The 22117-nt window shown below is 38.6% G+C and overlaps 1 protein-coding gene across 1 annotated transcript in view; it reads left to right on the top strand.

The window, feature by feature from the left end:
- The window catches only part of INTS9 (integrator complex subunit 9), a 100537-nt gene that overhangs the window by 7823 nt on the left and 70597 nt on the right, over window positions 1-22117 (top strand). Inside the window, exon 2 of the mRNA XM_006774762.2 lies at window positions 20423-20550. Within this exon, the coding sequence (XP_006774825.1) occupies window positions 20423-20550 (128 nt within the window). The remainder of the gene's footprint in view (window positions 1-20422; window positions 20551-22117) is intronic.

Raw genomic sequence — 22117 nt, 5'->3', positions numbered from 1 at the left:
TGCAAAGGGTTGGTGGAATGGGGAATAGGAAAGCCTGTGTAGGATGAAGGAGTCAGCTTGAAAGCCCCAAGGTGCTTAGTGATCACAACTAAGGACTATGTGGTGGGAGCTTCACTTTGAGAAAAACAGGAAGTTTAAATTATCCCTGATTGACCATATATCCCAAGGAGATGCCTAAAGGTGTAAAACATTTAAATTTAAGCACAGCTGAATGAACTTCAACTTTCTGAAAGGTTATCAGATAGATGATGTTTTAAACAGTGATTCTTTTTAGGACATGTAAAACTAAACATCCTTTTTACCCTTAAGGTACAGTTTATTTTTCACTTATGTTTATGAAGGGGCATGAATAATAAAATGTCTTACATTAATGAATAATCCATTTCTCAGATTTATGGCCTAAGCCAAAGTTTTATTTCCCTATATACAATACTTATACATTTTTCTATTCTAATAAAGTAGAGGAAAGCATAATTGCATGTTCTAACTTAGTAATTCTTCCCATTTTTTTTTCAGCATGTGGAAATATGGGTAAACAAGCAGTAGTAGTAATGTAAATGATATTATTATAATTGTTACCTTTTTTATATTTGTAAACAACTTTATTGAGGTATAATTCACCTACCACAGAACTCATGCATTTAAAGGACATGCAATGACTTTTGGAAAATTTACAGTTAGGCAACAAATCACAATTCAGTTTTAGAATATTCCCACCAACTCCAGAAAGATCCCTTGTGCTCATTAGCAGTCAGTCCAGGCAACCACTAATCTACTTTCTGTCTGTAGATCTGCCCTTTCTGGTCATTTCATATAAATTGGCTCATACAATATGCAGTCTTTTGTGTCTTTTCACTTAGCATAATGTTTTTGAGATTCATCCATATTGTAGCATGAATTGCTCAATAATATGACACTATATGAATACACCACACTTTGTTTATCCAGGTACCAGTTGACTGAAGTTTTTGTTTCTAATGTCTCCGTATTTTTATTTCTCTGTCTTGCATAAATGCACTGGCCAGACCCTCCAGTATAATATTGAATAGAAGTGAAAGCAGATGTTCTTTCTATCTTTTCCCCTTTTCTGATCTTAGGGGGAAAGCAGTCAGTCTTTGACTGTTGAATGTGATGTGAGCTGCAGGTTTTTCACTGATGCCCTTTATCAAGTTGAGGATGTTCCCTCCCATCCCTAGTTTGTTGAGCATTTTTCTCATGGACAGGTCTTGGATTTTATCAAATGGTTTTCCTCTGGATAGCAAGATGATCCTATGGTCTTTGAGTTTTATTGTATTAGTATGATATATTACCTTAATTGAATTTTGAATGTTAAGTCACGCTTGTGTTCTAGGGATCATTTCCACTTGGTCATGATGTGTAATCCTTTATAGTGTTGCTAGATTCGGTTTGATATTTTGTTGGGGATTTTTTCAGATCCATTCATGAGAGATACTGGTCTGCAGTTTTCTTAGGCTATCTTTGTTTGGTTTTAGTATCAGAGAAATATTGTTCTCATAGCATGAGTTGGGAAATGTTCCCTCCTCCTGTCTACCCTGGAAGGTGTATGAAGAATTGATATTATTCTTTAAAAGTTTGATAGAATTCATCAATGATGCCATCTGGGGCTGGGCTTTTCTTTGTGGGAAAATTTTTAATTGACTAATTTTTTTTTAACCCTCACTCGACGATATGTTTATTGATTTGAGAGAGAGAGGAAGAGAGGGGGGAGAGAGAGAAACATTGATGTTAGAGAGAAACATCTATTGATTGCCTCCAGTGTACAACCCAACCGGGGATGATCCATTCTAACTGACTGAGCCCCCAGACCGGGGCACTAATTCAGTTATTTTACTTGCTGTAGGTCTCTTCAGATTTTCTGCTTGTGCATTACATTTTTTTTTAATTGCAGTAAAATACACGCAACATGAAATTTACTATTTTAACCATTTTTAAATGTATAATTCAGTGCCATTAAGTACTTGTTCATTGTTGTCTAGCCCTCACCACCACCCATCTCCAGATGTCACTTAGCATAATATCTTCAAGGTTCAGCCAACCAGCTGGGCTTTCTTTCTTTCACCTGAGGAAATGCTTTTATTGATTTAAGAGAGAGAAACATCAATCAGTTGCCTCACGCAGGCGCCCCCACTGGGGATGTAACCCGCAACCTGGGTATGTACCCTGACTGGAAATCAAACCCATGACCATTCAGTGTTCAGGACAACACTCCAACCATTTGAGCCATATGGTCCAGGGCAGGTTTTTTGTTTTTTTTTAATTCTCTCTACAGCCTTTTGTTGAGTTTTCTTATTTTAACTTTTAGTAGTTTTCCCAGTTAATTCTGTTGGGTTTTCCACCTGTTTAACTTTACAGATAATTTTTTACACCTCCTCCCCCCATCACTCCACACACACACACCCTGTGGTGTGATTACATTGTTTTATACTTTAAGAATAGTTTGGACTAGTCGTGGTGGTAGGCATCTCTGTTCTATGTCTGACGTGAGTGGGCATGCTGCTCAAACTCAACATGTCACTGCTATATTGAATTTTGTCTTGAAATTTTTGTATATTTTAATTTATCTACTGTAGCTGCTTTCTTGCTAATGAAGTGAGATTCTTTCACATAGCCCAACAATATGTTATTTTCTAAAGGGAAGATCTATTTATGTTGTATTGTTTATTCTAGGCAGTTAATTATATCTTGCAAGCTTTTTCCAGACTTTTGAGAAAACAATGGTTTTTATAACTTAAAGTCTTAGATGGTGCATAGCAGACTCATAGAAATAAAAGACTTCTATGACCTTAAAAGAAAATTGCAAGGTTTCCTTGGAAAACAGAACAGCCAGAAATAGTTTCCCTCTCTGTACTTAAGAGACAGGCCTGATAAAGGCAAGAAATGTAAACAAAACAGTCTGTTAAAATAAACATAATTACCACACCAAAAATAATCTCTATAGAAACAAAAAGGATTTTGGAACCTTAGACAGTAGCTTATTTATTTTAAGCTATATTTGATTCACGCTGTGTAGATCCAATAGGAAGAAACTGTTGATGAATGACTATGTGATAGTTAAAGCTAACAGATAAGAGAAAGAATAACAAAAATCCAACAAATGTTAGTAAATGCCTATATTGTACAAAACCTCCTTGATGCTGTGGGGCATACAAAAGATAAATAACACATAGACCCTACCTGTCAGTAACTCACTATTTAACAAACCATAGACAGTGTACTGTGTATATTATTTATGCATGGGGCTAAGTGTGTGTAGTTTTAGTGATAGACCATGATAAAGGCAATAGTAAGGTATGGAAGATTAGAATCATGAAAAATGAATTCCAACCAAAGAATCAGGTCTTCCTAGAGAAAGAAAATTTGAGCTGGTACCTTGGTTGACAAATACATTGGCAGAGGAGCATTTTATCTTACTGTGGGTGGAAAGAACAGTTGAATTAAAAAGCATTTGGCCCTAGACAGTGTAGCTCAGTGGTTAGCGTGTCAGCCCGCACACACCAAAGGATCATGGGTTCGATTCCCATTGAAGGGCATGTTCCTAAGTTGCAAGTTCAATCCCCGGCCCTGGGCAGGGTACCTTTAGGAGACAACCAATGAATGTGTCTCTCCCCGCTTCTCTTCACTTTCTCTGAGGAAAAAAAACAATGGAAAAGGTATCCTTGGGTAAGGATTAATGAAAAAAAAACCCACAACGTTTAGATTATGTTGTGTTTTGACACACACGACATAAGTAATAATAATAATGGAAGTGAGAGGAAACTTTGAGAGGTGATGTATGTTTATGGATAGCCTTGATAGTGGTGATGTTTTAATGGGTATATACTTAGCCCCAAACTCATCGAGTTATGTACACTAAATATATTTCAGTGCATTTTTACATGTCAAGCATACCTTAATAAAGCGGTTTTAAAAAAGATTTAGAATGAGATGTTCAGCTCTATAGCAGTGTGTACAAAAATGGGCACATTTCTGTTTTCTCACATCCTCCTTATTCAGAATATCACCAGTTTCATTCAACATGTGTTATTAACATGAAAGATTTGTACATTTGATTGGAGCACTAGATCACTGCAGTTGGGACCAGGGGCAGACTTATTGAATGTATTAGAAGTTAGATGGGTAGATTGAAGCCACAGTGGTGGATTTTAAATATGAGACTTAGTGCTTTGGACAGTAACAGAAAGTTTAGGAGCTTAAAGTAAGAATTTTAACACCTGGAGCCTTATTCATCCCTTTGGAATCAGGCAAAGGAGTTTGGAAATAAAAAAAGTACAATTCATTGCATTACAGAAAATATTTTCAAAGAGTGAAATATAATCAAAATAGGAAGCATCAGCATGTTTAGCAAATGCATCAAAGCAAAGTCAGAATTACCTACTTAGAACAGGATTTTTCTAAGCACCTTATGAGGCCCTCATAAGTAGTAACAGAATTCATAAACACATCAGAATGCAAAAGGGATCTGGAGAATCAATGGGACCATTTGATGGGCACCATATAAGATGAGTGCCCAGATGGAAAAAGAGAACAGAAACACCCAGTGAATTCCTTGACTTCATCTTTATCGAGAAAGTTGGGGAGGATCCCATTTCTACAGAACGATGAATACGTAGGATCCTCTATGATAAATATATAGTCACATCGACAGGTTGAATATAGGTAAATCACTGGAACGTGTGATGCCGTCCTCAGGGTATGGATGTACCATATGTATAGGCATATAATTTCCATACCGTAAAATGAACATAAATTATCTAGTTGTTAATCCATCTATGTACTTACTTGTGTCCGGCCCCTTTAACTCAACACATTCTCAACCTAATCCTCTTAGCCATTTACAAGTTTTATAGCATTTTGTTAATCTTTTTTCTACTTTCTTGCTCATTGTCATTGCTGCAAATTTTCAATACCATTGTTCTTAAATTGCCTTTACTGTTATTTAATTCATCCCAATATTATACTTATCATTTTCATACTTCTTTCTCTTTTTAAAATGATCTTTACCTTTCTCCATCATAATCATATATTGCTTTTTACTAGCACTTTTATCAGCCTTAGTGTATTTTTTCTTATAGGACATAATATTGGGTCATTAAACACCTGAAAACCACTCACAAGTAAAACAAATACTATAGAACAAAAGCAAAACACAGTGCATAGGTCAATCATATATGACCTTTAATACAATGTCTTTTTGGAGTGGTAGTACAGCTTTTGCTTGGATCATAGATATATACATAGTTTCAATGAAAAGTTAGAGTAGTACCTGTTAATTTATTGTCAACTATTTCTACCCTTACCTTCTACCTCCCATTTCCTCTCCACCTCTTTTAAAACTTGTTTGCCAATAGAAATCTGTATGTTAATTACTCTTTATTTTTAAAAAAATGAAAAAAAAATCTGCTTTAAAGAAATCTGGTTAATGTTTTAAAAAAATAGGTCAAGAGTACAGAATATCGAAAGTAAACAGTGAAGGTTCCAATATGATCAACACCCTCTCCCCAGCAGTAACCACTTTTACCAGTTTGGTATATATAGAGTAACCCCCCAAAAAATGTGTGTGCACACTTTGAATAATTATAAAGGCAGTGTTTATTAAAATACATTTCATTTTCAAAATTGAGCTATCAGCTGTTAAACTGTGTATACATTTTGGGGGGACAACCTGTATGTGCTTCCAATGAATTTTAAAAAATACTTTGATGTCATATACATAGCTCTGTGGACTCTTTTTTATCAACTATAATCACTTTCTAACATTTTTAAAATTCTGGTGCCCAACAGCCAACAGTATTTATTCCCAAGTCAGGCCCTCTCTCATCTTTAATGTTTACTGTCACCATTCTCACTCTTTCTGAGCTTCTCTGTGGGAGGGGCAGGGGGCGTGGGGAAAGACTTTTTACCACCACTTTCTGCTTCTTTACTCATTTTTATGAAAAGCCAAGTCAGAGGACAGGGTCAGGATAAACAGGTGGATGCTACCGTAAGTGTCCTAGTATTTAGCCACTCCCCAACCAGAAAGTGACTTCTTTCTCTGTGTTCACCATGCATGCTACAGATTTTCTGCTCAAGTGGAAAATTACCCTCTCTTTTATCCAGCTGTGTAGTCATTTTGACAGTGAGTATGACTGGCACATTTAACAGCTCTCCTGCAAGATAGAATCAAGAAATAAAGTGGAATAAGTGAAAGATTACCAAACAAAATTGAAATGTATTTATAGAAGTCTCTGAGTGTGTCAGGGCCTGGCCCAAAATTCTTAGCAAGGGATAATAGTATCAAATTAGGCAAATTGGGCTCAGTGGAAGCAATTTAACTCAGGGTGGTGAGGTATAAGGCAAGGAGTCTCAGTATTCCCCGCTTTCCCTGACACATTACGAATCTTATACACCCTGTTTGGGCATGGAGTGTCTCCTAGTGAGCTGCATTTACTGATGTCATTTGTATGTGTATACTCTGGTGTGTTGGTGGAGAGGAAAGCTCACAAGCCTTGGAAGAGTGAGGTTCTTCATTTTTAAAAGAGGTATTTGGACTAGATGATGTTGGAATTCCTTCCAGCTTATAAATCATGTAATTTTTTTATACTTTCAGAAAGTGAATTGTAAAAGAATACCGTGGCACAGACACATCTTGTTGGCAGGTTATATAAAAGACCAAGGATTTTGGGTGCCCCAGTGAAATGGTGGAAGAGGAAATTTGAGACCCAAAGAACTTAGGGATTCATGGGGGCTAATACCAAATTAGAAGCACATTTAGAACTAATGCTTTATGCCTAGGTTAAAAGGGATAATGGATGCTGTAGTACACCGCCCAGCAACAAAATCTGACTGGCTTATTTAAGCTAAAAATAATTGTCCACTTTGGGAAACAGTTTGGGAGTTTCTTATAAAGTTAAACATATATAACCCACTCTTTAAGTACTTTTGCCAGGGAAATAAAATCATATGCCCCTACAAAAACCTGTATGTGACATTTTATAGCAGCTTTATTCATAATCATCAAAAACTGAAAATAACAATCCAGATACCCATCATCTTGTGAATGGATAAGCAAATTGTGATACATCTATACAATGGAATATTTTCTTAGTAATAAAGATGAATGGTATTTGCAGAAACAAAGGTGAATCTCAAAAGCGTTATGCTAGTAGTGTATGAGGTTTCCAATTTGTCAATCTTTAATTCTGACCCTTCTAGCAAGAATGCAGTGGCATCTTATTATGGTTTCACTTTGTATTTCTCCAAGGACTAAAGTTTAAGATCTTTTAATTTGCCATCCATATTTCTTTTTCAGTCAATGCCTATTCAAATATTTTGCCCATTTTTATTTCATTGTTTGTGTTCTCAGGTTGAAAGAATTCTTTTTATCTTCTGTATTCAAGTACTTTATCAAATATGTATTTTGCAAGTATTTTCTCCTAATGTGTTAGTTATCTTTCATTTTTTTAACAATGTCTTTTGAAAAACAAGTTTTAAATTTTTATTAAATCAAATTTATAGATTTTTCTTTTATGGTTCTTGCTTTTTGTGTCTAATATTAGAAATTTTTGCCCAACCCAAGGCACAGAGAGTTCCCTGTTTTTCTAGAGTTACCCTTTCCAATATAGTATCCACTAATTGCATGTGGCTATTGAACACTCACAGTGTTATTAGTATGACAAAGCAACTGAGTTTTAAGTTGTATTTCAATTTAATTAATTTGGTTTTTAAAGATTGACATGCAATTCATTTATTGAAAAAGTTTTAGTATGTTCACAAGAACTTGGATATGTGGAGCTACTTTTTTCAACTGTAATTTCTATGAATCTAAATGCATATCAAGTATTTTAGGTGAAAATTTGGCATCTAAATTAAAATACACTGTGAATATAAGGGTCACACCAGATTTTAAAGAGTTAGTACTAACAAGTGATGTAAAAAATATGTGAATAAAATTTTATATTGATTATATATTGAAATAATAATTTAGATATAGTGGGTTAAATATATTACTAAAAGTAACTTAAACCTGTTCCTTTTATTTTTTTAATTTAGCTACTAGAAATTTTAGAATTGTGTGTGGCCTGCATTGTGCGGTATTTCTTTTGAACACTGCTTTTCCAGAAGTTTTATTTTAGCTTTTACTCTTAATTTTATGATCCATTTTTAATTCAAAGCCCCTTTAACCCCAGTATTTTATGATTTTTGTGGAAGCTAAGAATCTGGTAAGCATTGGGGAAAAAAACTAAATTTTTTTTAAAAAGTGTGGATTTTGCATTAAGAAATAGAACATTTAAAAAGTATTAAAATACGCTCGTGTACCGCTTCTGGAGACATGGAATCGAATGTCAGGAGTCTGAATGGACTAATCAAATACTTTCCCTTATCAGTCTATTCCAAGCTGTCTGCCTTAGAGGTAATCTAGCAGGGATTTGATAGTGGCACAATAGGGACACAATATTGAGGGAGCAGTTAGAAAAGATGACTAGGAAAAACTATAGTCACTGTTATTTCTAAGATTCTTTGATGTTTTTTCCTTTCCAACTCTTCTATCCATATTAAATTTGTCACTCTTAGCATAGTGCACTGTCAAAGTCTTCCTTATTACTATTCGTTGGAATGATGTGAGAGAAAGCACTTAGAATTTGTGCTGATTTGAGTGCGAATTCAGTCTGTTATTAACTGTGATCTTGAGCCTTGACAATTGAGTTGGTATCAACAATATTTACTTTATTCACTTGTTGGGAAAGAGCTAATTAAGTATTAGATAGAAATAGTTGTCAATAATTCTTACTGTTAGTGAAGGTAATTCATACAGTGAAATTTCTAATTCCTGTTCTGCTCTAACCTAAGGTCCACTTTTATTTTTATTATTTTTTTTTAATAAATCTTTATTGTTCAGATTATTACAGTTGTTCCTCTTTTTCCACCCATAGCTCCTTTCCACCTGGTTCCCACCCCACCCCATGCTCTTACCACCCCCCACTGTCCTCGTCCATAGGTGTATGATTTTTGTTCAGTCTCTTCCTTCATCCCCCACACCCTCTTCCCCCCGAGAATCGTCAGCCCACTCCCTTTCTATACCCCTGATTCTATTATATTCACCAGTTTATTCTGTTCATCAGATTTTTTTATTCACTTGATTTTTAGATTCACTTGTTGATATGTATTTGTTGTCACTTTGCTCATAATTTTTAACTTTTTTCTTCTTCTTCCCCTTCTTAAAGAATACCCTTCAGCATTTCATATAATACTGGTTTGGTGGTGATGAACTCCTTTAGCTTTTTCTTTATCTGTGAAGCTCTTTATCTGACCTTCAATTCTAAATGATAGCTTTGCTGGGTAGAGTAATCTTGGTTGTAGGTTCTTGCTATTCATCACTTTGTATGTTTCTTGCCACTCGCTTCTGGCCTGCATAGTTTCTGTTGAGAAATCAGCTTCCTTGTAGGTAACTAACTGTTTTTCTCTTACTGCTTTTAAGATTCTCTCTATGTTTTTGCTCTTGGCATTTTAATTATGATGTGTCTTGGTGTGGTCCTCTTTGCATTCCTCTTATTTGGGGTTCTTTGGGTTTCCTGGACTTGGAAGTCCATTTCTTTCACCAGGTAGGGGAAGTTTTCTGTCATTATTTCTTCAAATAGGTTTTCAGTATCTTGCTCTCTCTCTTCTTCTGGCACCCCCATAATTCGGATGTTAGTATGCTTGAAGTTGTCCCAGAGGCTCCTTATACTATCTTCATATTTTTGGATTCTTTTTTCTTTTCCAGTTGGGTGTTTTTTGCTTCTTTGTATTTCAAATCTTTGACTTGATTCTTGGAGTCCTCTAGTCTTCTGTTGGATCTCTGTATATTATTCTTTATTTCAGTAAGTGTACGCTTAATTTCTAATTGGTCCTTTTTCATATCCTTGAAGGTCTCACTAAATTTCTCGGAGATTTCAAGAAGATTCTTGCGTAGTCTTATAACTGTGGTTTTGAACTTTATATCCAGTAGTTTGCTTTCCTCCATTTCTTTTGTTTGTGACCTGTTTCTTTGTCTCCACATTTTGGCTGTTTCCCTGTGTTGACAGAGTGGCTTTCTGTGCTAGGTGTCCTATATTACCTGAGGTTGACACTCTTGCATGCACCCCTTTGTGGACTGTGTGCACAGTCTTGTAGTTAAGTCTTGATTGCTGTTGGTGTCACTGGGAGGGATTGACCACCAGGCCAATTGGCTGTGAGGACCAGCTGTGTCTACAGTGGGAGAACTGCTGTGCTGGAGATACCCTTATGGAGCAGGACTTGCCTCAGTGGGGCTTTTGTGCTCACTGGATCTGCCCCTTGAGTGTGTCACTTATGGATGTGAAGAGTTGTAATCTGGTATGGTCTCACTCTGACCTCTGGGTACACTGGCTCTTGGATCTCCAAGGAGGTGCAAAGTCAGCCAATTTCTGAGGCCACCCTGCAGTAACTACAGAGAAATCTTCAGATTTCTTCTCTTTTATGCAAAAACCTCTGCACACGGCTTGGATGGGGTTGTAAATTGGGTGGAGTGGGGTCTCAGGGAGTCACCAGGGCAGAGCAAACAGCAATGGCTGCCAGTCTGCTCTGCCTCAGAGAGGTCCCGGGTCTCTGTGTCCCGCGGCCCCATGCAGGAACAATGATCGCTGCAAGCACCTCTGCGAGAAAGCCGCCCTTGCTTTCCAGCCCAATGCCAGACAGTCCAGTTTCTCCCCGTATAAGTCTGGGTCCCCAGAGTCTCGCCCAGAACTGGAATTCAGAGCAATTGGGAGCTTGATTGAAAAAGATAACAGCATACCCAGTTGCCAGCCCGCTTCCACACGCACCTCCATGCCTCCTACCAGTTTCGATGCGCTTTTTCTCTTTCCTATTAGTTGTAGAATTTCCACTCAGCCAACCTTCCTGTGGTTCTGGATAATATCCGTTTTGTCTTTCAGTTGTAGTTTTGATGTGGTGGTGTGAGGCAGCAAGTACGAGTGTGTACCTATGCCGCCATCTTGGTTCTCCTGGTCCACTTTTATTTTTAGAATTCCTTTTCAAATGTCAGCATTGATGTGTATTTTTATGAATATGTATAGTTGATAAATATAGCTGTATTAATATGACATTTCTGGTAAATAGGTAATTATATCAGTTGAAAATTTTACCATGAAATTATAAAGCTTTGCCTGGTCTTGTTAGAGAAGTGTTTTGCCAAAGTTTGTAAGACTAGATACATCAAGAAGTTCCTTAAAGATACCGAAGTAATCTCAATAATTTAAAAATCTAGGAGTTACTTTTGTTTCTCCCCTCCCCCTAAGGTCATACATTGTTGAATCATCCTTCTCATGAGGTAATATTCGCATTTTATTCCATTTCATTGCCATTTCAGTAGTTTTAAGTCTTGTTCACTTTGCATCAGGATAAGTGAGATATCAAAATGAAAATTATAGGCCATTATCACTACCAAGCGCAGTTCCTTGAAAATTAACAAATATACCTAGCAAATGCTATACTAATACCAAAATATTTATCCATTATGACCTATTAGATTCTATTTTTGCACCATGAGACTTTTGTCATAAGGAAAATCACACTGCAGATTTTCACAATAGTAGGAAAGGTATAATTACATAATTCTGGTGTCTGCGGAAGTATCTAATGACAATACAGAAAAGACACCCTTAGATAGATGTTAATAGTTTGTACTTTTTGGGAGGTGAGGGGGAAAAATCAGATCTCCTTCCTGCCCTCCCCCCTTTAAAGACAAGTTATAACTAAAGCTAAGATCAACAACTTTCATTTTTTTCTCCCTCACCAGAGGTTGCTACTTTCCTCAAGTTAGTAGCTGTGTATCATATCCTTATATGCTTTTATTAGTTTAGTATATGGTAAAGTATGTATATTTTTAGCATTTTTAGGTATTGCCAGATTGTTCACCAGAGTGGTTCTACCAGTTTATACTCTACTAGAGGCCCAGTGCATGAATGTGTGTACGGATGGGGTTCCTCGACCTGGCTGGCTATTGGGGCTGGCCGGCCGGGGAAGGGACCGGGGGAGGTTGGCCAGCTGCAAGAGGTTGGCTGTGGGAGTGCACTGACCACCAGAGGGCAGCTCCTGTGTTGAGCATCTGCCCCCTGGTGGTCAGTGCGTGTCATAGTGACTGGTCGTTCAGTCAACTGGTTGTAACAGTCACTTAGGCTTTTATTTACTATATAGACTAGAGGCCCAATGCATGAATTATGGGTATGGTCTCTTGGCCTGGCCTGCAATCAGGGCCATCCTCCCCAGTTGCCCACAGCCAGCCCCGAAACCTGCTGCCACCAACCCCTGGCTCCCCTTTTGCCATATGGTGATCAGTGCCTGACGGCCAGGGGAAGGGACTGAGAGGTTGGCTGTTACTGCCCGCTCCCCAGCCCCACCCCCGCCATGGGTTGCCCTCTGTGTGTGGGGTGATCGGCAGGCGGGGACCTTGGCCTGGCACCGCCCACACCCCCCACCACCCACCCCTGGTTCCTCGTTCATCATCAGGCGATCGGAGCCTGCTGGCCGGGAAAAAAAACAGAAAAGTGGTCAGTGTGCCTTGTAGTGACTGATCCAGTGGTCATTCTGATTGTTTTGCCTTTAGGGTCAATTTGCATATTACCCTTTTATTATATAGGATAGTGGCCTGGTGCACAGGTGGGGGCCAGCTTGCCTGCCCTGATGGGGGTCCCGGATCTGGGTGGGGGGTCCCTACTGGGGGGCTGGCTGGGGTGAAGGGCTGTGGGCGATTTGCAGGTCAGCCACGCCTCCTACCGGGGTGGGGGTTTCCACTGGGAGGGGGGGCTGTCCTGGGTGAGGGGCCACGGGAGGTTTTCAGGCTGGCCACACCCTCAATTGGGGTGGGGGTCCCCGCTGTAAGCAGGGCCTCCTGTGTGAGGGGCCATGCCCCCAATCAGGGTGGGGGAGGTCTCCTCTGGGCGAGGGGCTGCAAGGGAGGAGGAGATGGCAGGAAGTTGGCTGGCTGGCCCGCCCCAATGGGGCCCGATCAGGATGGTTCCGACTGAGGGAGGGGCCGTGGGTGACTGGCCGGCCACCCCACCCTCCATTGGGGTGGAAGAGGCTGATCAGGGGCAGGGCCAGCCAGGAGCAAGGGGTTATAAGAGGTTGGCTGCTGGCCACACCCCCTGATCCAGCTGATTTGCTGGCTGCAGTGGGCATCATAGCGACTGGTCATTCTGGTCGTTATGGTGTTACAGTCGCTGGCTTTTTATATATATAGATTACATTCTTTCCAATACTTAGTATTGCAGTCTGTTTAATTTTAGCCAACCTAAGGCTTATATTTCCCAGATTATAGTGAGATCAAGCATCTTTTTATATCTTCATTTGTTGACCACTCTTGCTTCCTCATTTCTTTGTCTCAGGTAATTTTTTCAAATGGATTAAAAACTTCCCCAGCACCATATATTAGTAGTGATATTTTTATCATATATCAAAGTCCAAGATATATGTGTGCCTCTTTTTTGAAGTTTATTCCTAGTTAATTGGTCCATTAGCTGTCCCAGTGCAATATCCTACTGTTAATCACATTATACTAAGTTGTAATATCAGAAAATTTAAATACTCTCTGATCATTGTTCTTTAATTTTTTTACCTAATCCATATGATTCGTAAACTCTATGAAAAAGTAGATTAGTGAAAACTGCTATTTTTTGCAGTAGTTTGTTTTCTGTGCAGTGAACATTATCTTTAAAGATTTATAATTTTTTTGGTAAAGATTTCACACTTTTTTATACTTTTATGATACATTTAAATATTGCTATATAAATGGTATTCTATTTTTTTAATATATTTTATTGATTTTTTACAGTGAGGAGGGGAGAGGGATAGAGAGTTAGAAACATTGATGAGAGAGAAACATTGATCAGCTGCCTCTTGCACGCCCCCTACTGGGGATGTGCCCACAACCAAGGTACATGCCCTTGACTGGAATCGAACCTGGGACCCTTGAGTCCACAAGCCAACACTCTATCTGCTGAGCTAAACCGGTTAGGGCTAAATGGTATTCTATTCTAATGCTTATTTGTGTTTACTACTTGTTTATTGCTGGCATATAAGAGCTCAGTTAATTTTGGTATGTTAATTCTTGTACCCAACAACCTTGATGAGAACTGCCTTATTAATTGTAATAGTGTATTTTCAGAATGTCTTCTAATTTATCATCTGTGAATGATGACAGTTTTATTTCTCTATTCTAACATTTTATATTTTACTAGAGGCCTGATACACGAAATTTGTTCAAGGTTCCTTCCCCCAGCTGCAGGCACCGGCTTCCCTCTTGCACCTGGGACCTGGGTTTCCCTCCAGTTTCCAGCAGGCACCCGGTCCCCAGGCTTCCCTTGCAGCCCCGGCTTTGTCTGGAAGGTTGTCTGGAAGGACATCCGGTCTAATTAGTATATTATGCTTGTATTATTATAGATTTTTCTTGTCTTATCACACTATATAGCATTTTCAGTATAGTGTTGAATTGAAGCAGTCATAGTAGGTATTCTTGTTTTGTTCTTGACTTGGAGAACTGTTTCTCATGCTTCATCATTAACTATGATGTAAGATTTGGTTAGGAACCCTTTATCAGATTAAAGAAAATACCCTTCCATTTATAGTTGAAATCAGTGTTGCCTTGAATCAGTGTTGGAATTTTTCAAATACATTTTCTGAATCCATTAAATTTGTTTTACCCTATATTCATTTATGTTTGAATTATACTAATAGGTTTTCTAATATTTTACCAGGAGGCAAAACCATTATGCAAAAATTATTTGGCTAAAACTGTTTTTTTTTTAATGTTGTATATGAATCAAAAACAACCAAACTCACTTCTTTATTTTACTGCCAGTGAGAAAGGCAAACCGATCTTCATGTCTCTGCTCATAGAATTCCACAGTGGACATATGCGTTGGTTTAGAGAAAGAAAAAAAAGAGGGGGAAATTTGTGATGTCATTTACAGCTTACTTCATTAACACTAATGCCTTTTTAAAAAAAAAAAAAAAAAGAAAACCAGCCCCTCTTTAATCTTGTTTGGGAGAATTGCACAGCATCAAAAAAAAAATTCTCCCAAACAAAATTAAAAAGCTTTTGGCATTAGCTTAACCTAACGGTTTTAGGTCACATAATAGATATATTTTTTTTAATATATTTTATTGATTTTTTACAGAGAGAAAGGGAGAGAGATAGAGAGTCAGAAACATCGATGAGAGAGAAACATCGATCAGCTGCCTCCTGCACATCTCCTACTGGGGATGTGCCCGCAACCCAGGTACATGCCCTTGACCGGAATCGAACCTGGGACCTTTCAGTCCGCAGGCCGACGCTCTATCCACTGAGCCAAACCGGCTTCGACGCATAATAGATATTTAGAGGCAGTTTCAGCAGTAACACTACTTTGTAGTGAGAGAATACTATCACCTTTTTTCGAATGGAAGGGAAAATCCAGCAAAAGAAAAATCACTGCTTGTGATGGATTGCAGGCCAATTTAATCTAATTGGGACCCTTGCTATATCTTAAGTTAATCATATAACTAATTTTCATTGTTCACAACAAGACTATAAATTCAATCTACATTCTTTATCAACTTAAAAGATGGCCTTTTGGGACATGTCATCTCTGCATGGTTTTGGGGGGTCCCTGACAATTCCTTTATTTCCGTGTAGCATGGCATGCTGTGGTAGTTAAGTGTACACTTTCTGGGTCTCACTGTCCTGGGTTAAGTCCTGGCACACCCTTGCAACTTTGTAACATGTGCAACTTCATAATCTCTGTGCCTTATGTTCTTCACCTATAAGATGGGAAAATTATTACTATCTCATGGCACCCTTGGGAGGATTAAAGGAACTAAACGTAAAGTTCTTGCAGAGTGCCTGACACTTAATACACACCATATCTTAACAATTACGTATATTAAATTATTTTAACCAAGACTAGGGAAAAGGAGGACATACAATGTTTTAGTCCAGAGTTGTGAGATTTATTGTATCTTATAAAACTCTTTGATTCACTTTAACTCTTTGTTATTTTTGTTATTTAGAAATAAAATTAACATAAAGGCATTGCTATGTGCTTGTTAAGCAAAAAAGAAAAAAATTGTAGAACCTTATATTGGCTAGAATATTCACACTGTACGCAGTGGCTGTATCTTCCTGGAGGGCAAACTAGCAACTGACAGTGCTGGGGTCCAACCCCAGCAGGTTCAGGGCTCCGCAAAGGTGTGGACGGAGTCGGCAAAGAAGGAATGACACAGAGACAGCGTTCAGTTGATCAGCAGCCTAGCCAGGATCTCTAGCCAAGTTCTGGTCAGGATCTCCAGCGAAGTTCTGGTTAGGATCTCCAGCCAGGTTCTGTGTCCATGTTCTCTTGCTAGGTTCTCCAGCCAGGTTCAGTCACCAGGTTCTAGTCAGGATCTCTTGCCATGTTCTATCCTACCTGGGGAAACAACCTTTCTTGGAGAGGTGACCTTGCTTAAAACACATAGCGCTAAGGGGAGCAAACATATTAAGAACAGTATGCCATATACGCCAGGTCCCTTGAAACATATGCTGTGCAGATGTTTCTTTCCTGCAGCGACTGTGTCAAGCAGCAAGGATGGACCCGCTTCCGGCATGACAGTATTTGTAAAATTGTTCATTTGCTTTACCTAGTCTTGTGGGATATACAAATGTCTAAGGCATTAGTGAATGCCACTCCAGAATAGAATTGTGTCTCTAAAATGCTGCAAATTAGTCTCCCCAAATTTAGGTAGCCTCTTCAGCCCCTTGAATTAATAGTGAGCACAGGCCTTGTGTCAGGTGCTATATCCATTCATTTAGTCCTCACAGCTTTAGGAGAGTAGCTTTATTACTACATCTTACATATGAGGAAATTGTGTCTTTGCAAAGTTAAGTAACTTTTCCAACTCACATGTCAATAACGAGCACCAACAGGATAGGAGCACACAGTCTTACTTCAAACTCCCTGCTTTCATCATTTCTCCTCCCAAGTAGTTGACTTGCCTGTTTAGGGCCCTTTAATTGATTCTGGACAGCTACTACTAACATTATAGCTGCATTTTGGTGTAGATTCTAGATGGTTGTGACTGTAATTCTGATGGGAATAAGCAGTGAAACAGATCTTCTGATATATTACTGATGACGTGAATAGGTACAGCCTTTTTTTGGAAAGCATTTTGGCACATATATCAAGAGCCATAAAATGCTCATATTTTTTGACCTAGTTAATGCCACTTCTGGGAATCCTCTAAAAAAATAATCCAGTATGGAAAAAAACCTTAAGCACTAAAATGATCACCACAGCCATGTTTGTAATAGAGCGAGTGGAAGCAACACTAAATGTTCAACAGCAAGGGAATGATTAAACAAGAGATGGTGTATTTATTTAGGCAGCCAATAAAATGAAGTATGATGCACCAAAAAACATAGTCGTCATGTGTTTTAAAGGCAGCATGCACAGCAGTAGAGATACTAAAATTATAGCCTTTACCGATATGAAAAAAAGACAGGGACTAGAAAAATGATTGTGGCTACAATTTTTCTTTTTATTATTTTTCAAACTTTTTGTAATGTCGATTCATTTCTAATTTTAAAATTGAAATCACATGATTGGTTAATACTTCTGTGTATTCGTCTTACAGGGATTGCAGGCAGCATATTAGGTACAGGCAAAGAGCACCACTGGAGACAGGTAACCTTGAGGAACCTTGCAGGTGCCCCAGTTACTGGTTGTGTGAACCTGGGCCAGTCACTTAGTGTCTCAGGAGATTCTGTTGATCCACAAAGTGAGCGGTGCTATTTGGGAAACACGAGTGGGATTTTTAGAGTCAGGAGACTTTGCTGCGAGTCTTTGGCTCTTCTCAGACAAGCCACTCAACTGTGTAAAGCTCAATTTCCTCATCCATAAAAACGGATCTAGTGAGAGCAAGGTCTGGCACTCTGTTAGTAGATGCTATGAAAATCTCCCATTCAGTTATGGCCCTTATAAATTACTCCTCACCTTTCTTTATCCTTGTGTGACAGGAGCAAATGTCGTCTTTCAGTTAAATTCTCTTGCCTCAAATCTTTTGAGCAGCAGCTTTTTTACACATTAATCATCTGCCTTCTGGCGTAACCTGTTATCCATAATTTAGAGTTAAAAATGAAGATAAGGAAAATGTGGTGATTCAGTGTTGCTGGCTAGATTTCTAATTTTGTTTTAATCATATTTTTTCTAATTATACAGATGTAATAAACGCTTATTGTCAAAGGTTTGGAAAATACAGGAAGCAGAAAGAAGAAAATTACACCATATCTTTCCACCCATTGATAACCATTATATACAGTTAATTTTATTTCTTTTTAGGTTTTTCCGAATATCTGATTTCTTTTTAAAAGGAGAAATATAGGAAAGCTCTTATCAGAACATTTGACTTATTTGGGGCAAGTTTAACATAATGCTTTTTGTTCATTTTGAGATAGTTTAACAAATAATTCTTAGATAGGAATAAGAACCAGCTAACCATGGGGAACTGTAGGGAGGATAGAGTAGGGATTAGTAGGGAGATGTATTTTTTTGTAATTCTGATACCTATCAAAGAACGAACTTATGCAAAGTATAATTTCCCAAATCATGCTTCCTGGACTTTTTAAGGACAATTAATATATATATGCCTAAATGACTGTTACAATTGAACAACCAGAATGACCAGCCACTATGACGTGCACTGACCACCAGGGGGCAGACGCCCGACACAGGAGCTGCCCCCTGATGGTCAGTGCGCGCCCACAGCCTACCTCCCACGGTCCCTTGCCCCTGCCAGCCGGCCCCCCCAATAGGCCCTGATCAGGGGGCTGGCCGGCCAACCTCTCTGGGTCCCTCCGCCCAGCCAGCTGCCCCCCACCCACCCCCCTCCATAGGCCTTGATCACTTGCCTGGTCAAGGTACCCCACCCGTGCATGGCCTCTAGTTTTAAATAATTTGTACTGTTTTCATTATAAGTAACTTTATACTCTTTCAGACCATGAGTTGCAAATTTTGGTTTGGGAAATATAATTATCATACATAAACTTGGAATAAAGAAGCTTGCGAAATACACTCTTTTTGGATCTTGGCCTTATCCTTCATAGAACCTGCAGTTTTAAAAAATCACCAGTCCCACACTAGCTGGCTTGGCTCAATGGATAGAGCATTGCCCTGCAGACTGAAGGGTCCTGGGTTCGCTTCCGGTCAAGGTCATCCCAGTAGGGGGTGTGCAGGAGGCAGCCAATCAATGATTCTCTCTCATTATTGATGTTTCTATCTCTCTCTCTCCCTCTCCTTTCCTCTCTGAATTCAATTAAAATATATTTTTTAAAAAATCAGTAGTCCCTGTAATGCCCTCTAGAGAAAAGTAGGACATTTATTCTGTGACAGAACAAGCAAAGCAACAAATACCTGAGAAGACTTAGCCTGAGGTGCTGTGGCCACGTGGGGCCAGGCATTGATGTCACATTACTCTGACTGGTGCTGGTCCTGTACCTAAAATTGGAAAGGAAGAATGTACTTGTCAAGGGATTAAGAGCATCAGTCCCTCTATTTTCTGGGCTTTGCTGTATGTGATGACTTTAAAAATGAGGGAAAGTTCTTTTCCTTCTTCTTTACTCTTTTTTCCTCAGAGCAGCAATCAAATTACGATAGGTCACACAGGGCACACCCCATATAAATAATTCTCAGTGTGGCATATCACTCCCCCTGCACTGGGGAGGATGTGAGAAATGTTTGAGGTCAGTGCATGTCTTGCCTCATCACTCTCCTTTAAAGACTCCACTGTGGCTTGTGCGCCTTTGACTTCTGAGGTCTGCTGCCCCAGCTGAGAGACGCTTGACTGGCTGGGAATAGGTGTCCCTTCTGCTTAGTATCTGCACGTCAGGGAAGTCACTTGTCCTTTTGCGTCATTTTTCTGACGAGGCTGAGCCACCACCCCTCATTGATGCTTTCTTGCTAACCCTCCTCAGCCATTCCACCTAGGAAAATCATTTGACTTATTTATAGGAGGAGAAAACCAAACCTATCGCACAGTTTGAGAATCTGGTGTAGGATGCAATTAATTTCTACAGCTTTAGGCAGTTCCTAGGTGCAATGAGATAGTGGGAATTTGGAAGTGTGACTTGAGAGTGGACCAGGTAACTATAGTTTGGGAACTTTCTATTTCAAATAATTACTGTGCTTGCTTGAGGCATAACTTGGTACCCTACGAAAAATAAGGTCTGATCTGAGACTTTTGAGTATTTGGAACTGCTAGGGGAAGTGGTATTCAGAGCTGTAAAAGGGAGAAAACCACATAGAAAGTTATCTGCATTTACATACTGTTCTTTTGATAGAAAATGATCAATTTAATTTACTGTACTTTTGGGGCTTTTTTGATAATTGATTATTGATAAAAGTGATTTACTTTTTTTCAGTATTGCCTGTCAGGGCACCCAACCTTACCATGCAATGTGCTTAAATTCAAATCAACCACCATTATGTTGGACTGTGGACTGGATATGACTTCCACCCTCAATTTCCTTCCTTTGCCACTTGTTCAAAGGTATGTGTTGATGCATCTGAGACAAACTGAGCTTTAGTTTGCTGGAAAATGGCTACGCATTTATATAAAGGTTACCGTATCTTGTGTTTTGTCCTAAGTTTACTTTGTTCCCTTAAAAAAATGTTCTTCATCAAAATAATTTCCTTTGGCTGGGATGATGGAAAGTGTTGCATTGATTTATTGATTGATTTCTTTATTATAAGTTCTCAGCTTCTGTAAAATGTTCCTGCAACTGCGCAGTGCAAGTGAGGTCATGTGTATTTCATCTTTCCTGCTAATTCATATAAATGGTCAACTGATGAGCCCCAAAATTGAATTTTAGAATCACTTAACTGCCTTGGCAGGGACCTGACATCATAGAGCCTGACAGTTCTTTCTGATAGGTAGCTATGCACTATTTTTATACTTGTACTGGTCAGCTGTAGATATCTTAGTATTGGATATGAAGCCAAAGTCCATGTCTTAAAGCAGATAGGTTATCCCAGGCATACAATCAGTATTGTTTACTCTTTTAAGACCTCATCTAGGAAGCTTGCTGTTATTTAGAAGCAGCAGTTTATTAAAAAAAAAAAGTGCTAACTTTTAGCAGCACATTAGTCCCAATAGCAAAAAGTTATATCACATACAAGAGGGGAAACAGCTATCTAAAACAGATTTAAGAGCTCAAAAGTATATAGCAAGCTAAAGTAAACCATCTGTTGTATCTCATTCAGTCCTGAAGATATCACTGTGTGCAATGATTATTCATAATGATAACCCTGTGAACCCATCTAGAAAAAGTAAAAATAAAAGTCAACCATTGATTTTTTTTTTCCTCCCTGAGCTAAGAGCTACAATAGGTGATGAGGAAAAAGAGATAATTCCAGCTTACATTTTATGCAAAGCTCAGAAAATTCCATTATTATCACACCCAGCACTTAGAAATACATTAAATACATTTACCATCCACAGGTATTATCCAAAAGAGAAAGGGAAACAAATATATACACACATACACATACATACAGTTGTTTTAGGCACTGCATCACATATGTCTGACAGGTTATTTCTTATTAAAGTGGCCTGAAATTATTGTCTCTCTCCCTCTCCCCCTAAAGATTAAAGTGTTCATTTATTTGATATTTGCTGAGAATCTGCACTGTGCCAGACGAGGGGATATAGACAAGAACAAAACAACTTTCCTTTCCTCATGGAGCTTATCGTCTGTCAGGAGAGAAAGAATTACACAGTTGAAGATTTCAGTGTACTTGTGTTTAGAAAACAACTATATATGTTGATAATTACTAAGAAAAATAAAATACAAGGTACTGTGAGGGCTTCTAAAAGGGGCCTATATTCTCTGTGGGGTCATGAATTAGCTAGGTGTTCAAAACCTAAATTGGGCAGACAATCCTAGTTTTCCCTTTCCTGTTAAATCCTAGTCTTTACCTAATTCTTGTATTCTCACAGCTCTGGCTCAGCATTAGAATCCACTGCTGCTCTGTCTACCCCTTGTCATTGGTTTTCTCTCAGAGGGAGGATATATATTATTTATTATATATTTATTTACATAAAAAAATTTATGTAA

Source organism: Myotis davidii, unplaced genomic scaffold, assembly GCF_000327345.1.
Source record: "Myotis davidii unplaced genomic scaffold, ASM32734v1 scaffold524, whole genome shotgun sequence".
Lineage (NCBI taxonomy): Eukaryota > Metazoa > Chordata > Mammalia > Chiroptera > Vespertilionidae > Myotis > Myotis davidii.
The sequence above is the reverse complement of the archived record's forward strand: the minus strand, read 5'-3'. Positions and strand labels throughout refer to the sequence as shown.